Source organism: Lotus japonicus, chromosome 3, assembly GCF_012489685.1.
Source record: "Lotus japonicus ecotype B-129 chromosome 3, LjGifu_v1.2".
Taxonomy (NCBI): Eukaryota; Viridiplantae; Streptophyta; class Magnoliopsida; order Fabales; family Fabaceae; genus Lotus; species Lotus japonicus.
Genome location: NC_080043.1, coordinates 53,021,029 through 53,029,196, shown reverse-complemented (window position 1 = coordinate 53,029,196; position 8,168 = coordinate 53,021,029). Strand labels below are relative to the sequence as shown.

Sequence of the window (8,168 nt, the reverse complement as noted above, 5' to 3'; positions counted from 1 at the left end):
CTTCTCTTTTTCACACATTTTTCTTTCTTGTTCTATTCATGAACATTAAGATGAGGTATAGTACCTAAAGTGTAAGGAAGGTGATGTGAGATTCCTAGAGAGAATGAGAGCGTAACCGCTTTAGAGAGAAAGTAACTAAATTTCAATCTTGTTATTTCTCAAATGAGCCAAGAGTCCTTTACAATTAATGTCCATCCCCTATTTATAGATGTGAAGTTGGGCTTGGCGCCTCTAACCCCACCTAATCCCACCTAATGGGCCTGTTGGGCCTTTGAGAGGAGGCTCAAGTCCCTAATCCACTCGTCGCCCTAAGCTGGCACTCCTGGGCGAGGGACCCTGGGGTCTCGCCCAGTCCACAAGACACCGAGCTCGAAGCATGAGAGCTAAGTATGTCTTTAAGTAGAAAAACTAAGGCGACGACCATGAGAAGCTAATTATTGCTAAAACTTAGGGTCTAATAACAAAGAATAATGGCCAACATGGCTTGGTAATTAAAGCTTAAAAATTAACATTTTGAACTTCTTGCTACGTTCCCCTAGCGGCTCGAGTCCATATGTCACAGTTATGCACGTGCCCTGAGTGGTGCAAAGGTCAGCGAATCCACGAAATCTCAACTGCTATATTTGAAACGTCTCTTCAAATCATAGTAAAGTCTGTCAATTTGAATTCGAACCAATAAGCTTTAGCCGTTGTAACTTTTCATTTAATGCGTTGCCCTTGTTTCCCGAAATCTGCGCCACACTCCCTTGAGTAATCATTCCACCTTTGCCATGATGGGGCACGATTTCCCAACCGCTGCTCGTCCCAACTTTTAAATTTTCCCTCATCCCCTCATTTACCACTTTTGGAATCCTTACAATCTGCTGAAGTCGACAACCTTGCGCCCTTTCCCTTTTTCATCCTTATTCTTCCTTTTAGCAGAAATGACTTCCCAACGCCGCACCAAAGGATCCTCTCGATCCCGCAGCGCCGCTCCCGCATCTCCTCCTTTGGTTAACCCTCCTCCCTCCAGAGGATTTCCCCTTATTGAGAGTGAAATCAACGCCTTCTGGCACCGGGTTTTCGCCACCCTGCCCCAGTCCACAAATAAAACCCCCACTCAAGGAGCCATCAGTCAACCTTATGAGCAATCCTCTGACGAGTCCGTCACTGAGACAGCCCGCCGGGCAAGTGGGCTTTGCTACGAGAAGTCTCTCGAAGATGTCATCGTCACCGGGCGGTGCATAAGCATCAGCCGGCCCTGGCAACATCGCACGATTGAACAAGGCGTGGAAAAACCCCACTTCTTCTACGTCTACGAGTACTTTTTCCTCGACCAGGGGATCAAACTACCTTTCTCTCCCTTCCTTCGCCAAGTGATGAGGGAAATTAACGTGGCCCCAAGTCAACTCCATCAGAACGCATGGGCCTTCATTCGATGTTTCGAGATTCTTTGCAACTCCGTCGGTCTTGAAGCGAAAACCGCCCACTTCTTCTATTTCTACGTTGTAGAGCCAAAATCTTTGAAGACCCCGACCCTAGGGTGGATCTCTTTGAAGTCTCGTACGAGTCGGCAACGCCTCTTCCCCTACAAGAGCAACGTCAAGAAGGAACCCGGGCGCCAATCGTGCATCCCATTTACCCTGAAGCTTTCACCCTTCGGGATGGGGCTGCTCTGTTCCCTTTCTACTGGACCGAGAGCCCTCGTGACGTTCCGTTGCCGTCAGATGCTTCGCTGAGTGATGAAGACAAAATCATCCTTAGCTTTTTCGCTGGGCTCCCCATCCTCGAGTGCTCACAGTTGCTTGAAGCCGCTCGCAAAAACACCCTCCACTCATTCCTAGGAGGAATGAACTTTACTGAAGTCGCACTGAAGCGCGCCCTTGCTGCTAAAGCGTTTGAGTTTCCTCCCGTTTTTAACACTAACGGGATCAAGAGGAAACACGCTGCCGTAGATGCTGATGTCGAGACCGTTGTTTCCCCTTCAAAGAAGCGGACCAGAGGATCCACCTCGGTTGATCCTACGCTTGGATCTTCGATCGATGTTGTTCGTTCCGAAACTGCCGGGACAGCCCCAAATGTTGCTGCTCCTGGGTCTGGTGAGTCAGTACCAGACGCCCTCCTTCCGCTGGAGATTGTCGAGCTTGCACCGAGGCCTACCGATGACGCTGCTCAACCTTCCCCCACAAGAAAATCCCAAAAATCCAAAGTGGGCGACCCTGGCACAGATGGAAGGTCTAGGGTCGTGATTCCTTGGCCCCAAAAGTTGAAAAAGAAAAAGATGAAAGTCAAGAGAGCCAGGGCCGGTGAAACATCTGCCCCCCGCCAAGACCTAGTGGGCGGGGATGAACCAAACCCCAAGGGCGAGGCGGGATCCTCGCCCTTCCCTGAGGAAGTCATCGCTGGTCAACACGCTCCTGAAGGCGCTTCCTCCGATGTTCCCCAAACAATCCTTTCTTCTGACTATTCATGCCAACAAACTGAGGTCAGCTCACCCAGAGCTTCCCCCGTCCACACAACGAGTCATAGTGGTGAAGATCAAACTCCCGTCGTCTCACTTTCTCCTCGCCATTCTTCCCCCGCCGCCAGCCAACTGATTATTGATGGACAGAAGAATTCTACCTCAAACCAGCAACCTTCCCCTGTCGACTTTATGCTGACGGACCCTCTCCTTGGCAACATGAGAGGAACCGAGAATCCTGACCTTGATGGTGTGGCGCAAGAAGCCATCTCGAGCCTTTTGCGCGCGGGGTGTCTCTTCGCCAAGTTATCCCAGGATTCAGCTACAGCCGCTGAAGTTGAAGAGCTCCGCCAGAAGGCTGAGGGCTACCGCCTTGCTACGCTAGAAGCGCATGGCGAGCGTGACAAGTTGCTGACTCAGGTAGCGGCCCAGATGATTAAACTGAACAATTTGGGTATCGAGATGAGCAGTCGTGAGGCTGACTTGTCCGCTTGTAAAGAGAGAACGGGGGAACTGGAGGATGAGCGGGACGGTCTACAACAGGAGCTAAAGGCGAGGGCCGAGGCAATTGCCGCAGGCAAGGCAGCTTGTATTGTTAAGGACAGGGAAATCGCGTTCCTGCGTAGTGGGTTGGGGTCGACGAACAAGTCTCTCGCCGAGGTGAGGTCTCAACTAGAAACAAAGGTCAAAGTTGTTGTGGATGCGGAAACCCGTGCGGACTCCGAGATCAGAACTCTCCGGGCAAGGTTAGTGGCCAGGGCTGCTGCTGAGGCTGTGGAAGAGCGTGGTCGTGGTTTCTTCCTCACCAAAGCCCAAGTCCAGTATATTTACGAAGGAATCAACCTCGGCGGTATGGGAGCCTTCAAGAGGGTTACCCCCCACGGATTGGTCGGCCCTGATGACCCCTCAGGCTTCAATGCTGAGTATTTTCCGGCTGCTGAAAACGCAAGGGAAGCAAAAAACGTTAATGCAGTTTGAGTATTTTGTATTGATTTTCCCTTACCTTTTTGTAATTAACATTTCTCCGTGTTATTTAATGAAAGTTTGTCGCGATTTCGTTTGTCCATTTTTCTCCTCATGTTCGCCCTTGCACCTTTAAGCTTTGTATTTTGTGCTCGTGTAGCGATTTTGAATGTGTGCCAGTGGAAACTAGGACTTTTGCTCAGTCTTGGACTGAGGCTTTCTTCACACCAATATTTCCCGTAAGAGCAGGTGTGGCCTTGCCGGTTTCGTCCCGGCGAGGACTTACAGTTGCTAGGGACCCAATGACCATATAGGTTTACCCAGACTTATGCCTAGTTTTTATTCTCGCCCATATTTCGGGGAGGTCTCGTTTGCCCATATTTCGGGGAGACTTTTGGGATAAGTAGCTTATCCTGGGATAAGTAGCTTACCCGCACACATCGCCAATGAGAGGTCAGGGATTCGCGCCGGACTTTCCGGAGCAATCCCCAGACATCAAGGTCGTGTTGGGATTGCCACCTTCAAGGAATTTTTCCCACTGGGCAACGTGACATGTTAGTTGAGTTGCAATTTGGGTAGCAGCGGTTCGCGCCGGACTTTTCCGGAGCGATCCCCAGACATCAAGGTCGTGTTGGGATCGCCACCTTCATGGAATTTTTCCCACCGGGCGACCATCGTATTATAGTCGAGCTAGGAGTATTTCTTGAGAATATCCTTTTGTATTTGATTTGTAAAAGATTTTACATCGAGGGATGCCTCATTAAAAAACTCCCGTGACGGAGAAAAAGAGTGCATCTTTATTTTTTGTCCTAATTTTTTGGTCCCTTTGCTGCGTCCTCGCTCCTGCTTCCTACATGCTTCTGCTTCCAGCCCCTCAGGTCAAAGTATCACTCCCATCACCTCATCTTTCGAGCCCGACGTACTCGTCACCGGTCTGTCTTGATTACCTTGAATGACCTCAACCTCATGACACTTGTGTCCCTCGCCAGCTCCCTTTTTTCCATACAGACTGAGACAGTTGTTATAACACTCTCTCCCCCTTCTCTGATCAACCACAATCTTTCCCACTCTTCCGCACATCAGCGGATATTTCACCGCCAGGTGAGCCGTCGAAATTACCGCGCAGAGGCGATTGAGCGTGTTCCTTCCAATGATGACGTTGTATGATGCCACAACCTGCAACACAAGATACCTTACGCGGAGAAGCTTGGCGTTCTCGTCGAAACCAAAAATTGTGTCCAAATCTATATATCCGCGTACCCAGACTTGCTCGCCCGAGAAACCTACCAACGTTCCTGTGTAGGGCATAAAATCTTTGTCCGTCAGTCCTAACTGATCAAATGCATCGCCGTAGATAATGTCGGCAGAGCTTCCCTGGTCCAAAAGAACTCGCCGCACATTGAAACTTTTGATCCTTATCATTACAACCACAGGATCATCCTTGTGCGTCTTGATCCCCTTGAAATTCGTGGATGATATCACAATATCTGGATGCTGGAAACCAAATGGGGTCTTGTACTGTTGCACTGATGTCACTGCTCTCACGTGCCTTCGCCTCGCCAAGGCCGTGTCACCGCCTCCACCAAAGCCACCCGCGATTGTGTTTATTGTCCCAACTGGCGGCTCAAGATCCTTATTAAAGGTTTTTTCCGCCTCCTTCTTCCTTGTTGCCAGTGTTTCCTTTTTGTCAGCGGTTGGCGTACGACGGCGGTCGTCCCGCCTGCGGTCATCCTGCTGGCGGCCCCCTTTGTACCAGTTTCCCTGCTGTCGTTCTCCATTCCACCGATCGCCGCGGTCATTCATCTGCAATCGTCCTACCCGAATGAGTCTCTCAATTTCGTTTTTCAGCGTAAAGCAATCCCCCGTGTCATGGCCTGCTGAGCGGTGATACTCGCACCACTTCGTTTTATCCAACGCTGCTCGAGGCAGGTCGATCTCTTTCTCGCCTTCCTCAACTGCGTGGTTCGCCTTGACCTCACGAAGTAGCTCCGTCAAATGTGCATTTAGACTCTTCCCTGACTCCTCTCGCCGGCGAGAGTCAGCCTTATGCCACGGTCTGCGGCGCTCGAAATTTTCCCTCTTAGGGTACAATGGCCCCCTCACAGCCTTTTCCCCTGTTCTCACTTTCCTGTCTCGCCTCTTGCTGCCCTCTCCTCTCTCCTTACTCTGTTTTCCTTCTGGCGACGCGTCCCTCTGTTCACCATCCTTCTCCTTTTTCGCGCGCCTTCGCTTGAAAGCATCATCCTCCTCGTCCAGAATGTAGGTGTTTGCTCGCGCACGAATCTCTGCCATGGACCGAGCCGGCTTACGGCTCAATTTGCTATTCAGATTCCCTGGCTGCAACCCGTTCTTGAAGGCACGCGCACAAGCATGCGGCTCTGATTCCTCAATCTTGACGGACGCCGCGCTGAATCGTTTCACGTACTGCTTCAGAGTCTCGCCCTCGGACTGGCAGACATTGTACAGATCCTCAATTGTCACCTGCTTGGTTTTACTGGCGGAAAATTGGACGAGGAACTTTGATGAGAAGTCACGAAAATTTGTGATGGATCCTCGGGGTAGAGTTGTGAACCACGCCATGGCCGTGCCTTTGAACGTAGCTGGAAACATCCTGCACTTTACAGCGTCGGAAGCGGCACTAATTACCATTTTGTGTTAAAATATAGCAGGTGCTCCTTGGGATCAGCTTTCCCGCTATACGTCTCGAGGACAATATTCTTCATGTTATCCGGGATAGCCACCTCCCTCACTGCCGCCGAGAACGGTTCAAATTCAGCCACGGCTTTCGCTTCGCGTTCCCCTTCATCCTGTTGCTCGTTACGATAATATTTCAACTGTTCCTGTAAGTAATCGTTTCGCTGCCGTATATCATCGACGCTACGGATCAAGCGCCTCCAATCTTGTCCGGGGATCGGTGCTTGAGGTGCCGGAGATCAAGCGTCTCCTCTCCCGAAGCTCCGAAGCTCCGGGTGAATGCACCAGTGACCTCTACTGCTCCGGTGAAGTTGGCGGAGAAGGTAGTGGAGGTGTTGGAGAAGGAGGAGGTGGAGGTGGAGGTGGTGGCGGAGGAGTTAACTGATCGGTTTCTTCACGGTGAACCTGCTCGCGTCGCGGCTTGCCTCTCACGCGACGCGGAGGCGAACCGCGCCGCCGCGCCTGATCTTTGTCTCGTCGCCGACAACGCGTCTCCATCGATCTTCGCTAGTGAACCGAAGAACTCGACCGAAAAAATCTAAAAACCGAAGAAAATCACACAGAAAATCGAACTTCTTTGGACTAAATCGCAATCCACGTAGTCCGGGAATCGAAATCTACCGTTCCCCACAGACAGCGCCAAATTTTCTATCCATGAACATTAAGATGAGGTATAGTACCTAAAGTGTAAGGAACGTGATGTGAGATTCCTAGATAGAATGAAAGCGTAACTGATATGATTTGGGAACACAAAGGATCGTCTTGAAAACCGGTGACAAAAGATAGGAACTTGACCCTAACCGCGACCTGCTGTAACGCCCCGATTTCGGTGGCGTCACTTTAGTAACCAAAAGTAAAACTTAATGCGGAAAAACGTGAAATTTTTTTTTTCGATAATAATTAAGACAAGACTGAATTAAATAAAACCCAAAAGCGAAAAGCAATAGAATTAATATACAATATATAAACAGCCCCCGCTGTGAGTAACAACCTCGTCACGAGTAACCTCCAGTGACGGAAAGAAAAGTGCGACGCCCGTAGGCAATATATACAAACCAAATGAAAAGAGTGAAGTGCCCGCAACACCATCCCTCAAAACTGAGAATCAGCCGACCCAATGGCCTGAAAATAAGACCTCCTAAGTCCAACCAACTCCCTGTGATTCCCGTAAGGAAACCACACAAAAAGCTATAGGCGGATCTACCCTGTCCCCTAAGTAACAAATGAAGCAAGACTGTCAGAGCTAAAACTCTACTCCTACACTAATCCTAACTCGAGGAGCTCATACCAACACTCAAAACTATGTGCTAGCATGATCGTCGTCTGAATCAGAATCCAGAACGACCAAGTCTACTAACCCTATCCGTCCTCCCCTCGCAACCGCAGTGCGCTCCGATGCTGGACTCACGGGCTTAGGGCCCGAACCCTGATCATCAATGATCGCAACAGAGGGTGCACTAGACCCTGCCGAAGGCACTCCCACTGGAATCTCCTCTGAGGGATCCTCCTCCTCTGAAGATGACGGTGGCGGCGGTGCTCCTCCGAATCCTGGTCCGCAGTGAACGCCCGGTGGCAAGTTGAAGCTGATAGAGCATCGCCTCAACACTCCTGACCTCAAGAGTCCTCCACTGTCCACGTGATCCTCCATGATACGCCCCGAATACGTCGCTCGGTGGCTCGCGGGGTCAACCACCCACGACCCGGGGTCGTCCTGATCGATCATCTCATACCTAATCCCCCCCGAAGGGTGGACCATGGTGTACCAGTCCGCAATATTCATCTGACAAATGGCGTTGTCCGCCAAAACACACACAGAAGACGCGAGGGTCAACTCTAAAGAACTATGTAGATAATAAACCCAATAGGTACAATTAATAGATAGCCACTTAGGCTTATAACTAGAGATATCATTCCTAGGGTTGCATGTTCCACAAAATCATAACGACAATAATAACAATTAGCATGTTCCAAGTAAGTTTATCAAATAGCAACCACACTCATCAACTAAGTCAGTATGCATGTTGTGTGATATGTATGCAGGTTAACCCAGTCAACCAATATGCAATCCGGA

General features: G+C 50.1%; 1 protein-coding gene across 1 annotated transcript; it reads right to left on the bottom strand.

Moving 5' to 3' along the window:
* Nucleotides 1-4,282: 4,282 nt before the first annotated feature.
* Nucleotides 4,283-5,983, bottom strand: LOC130744307 (uncharacterized). Its single transcript, XM_057596496.1, has one exon. It carries the CDS (start codon nt 5,981-5,983, stop codon nt 4,283-4,285), a length of 1,701 nt encoding a protein of 566 aa, XP_057452479.1.
* Between the last annotated feature and the right edge of the window lie 2,185 nt (nt 5,984-8,168).

What these genes read in the sequence shown, in the direction of transcription:
- LOC130744307 (XM_057596496.1), bottom strand. Translation starts at nt 5,983, where the DNA reads ATGGCGTGGTTCACAACTCTACCCCGAGGATCCATCACAAATTTTCGT.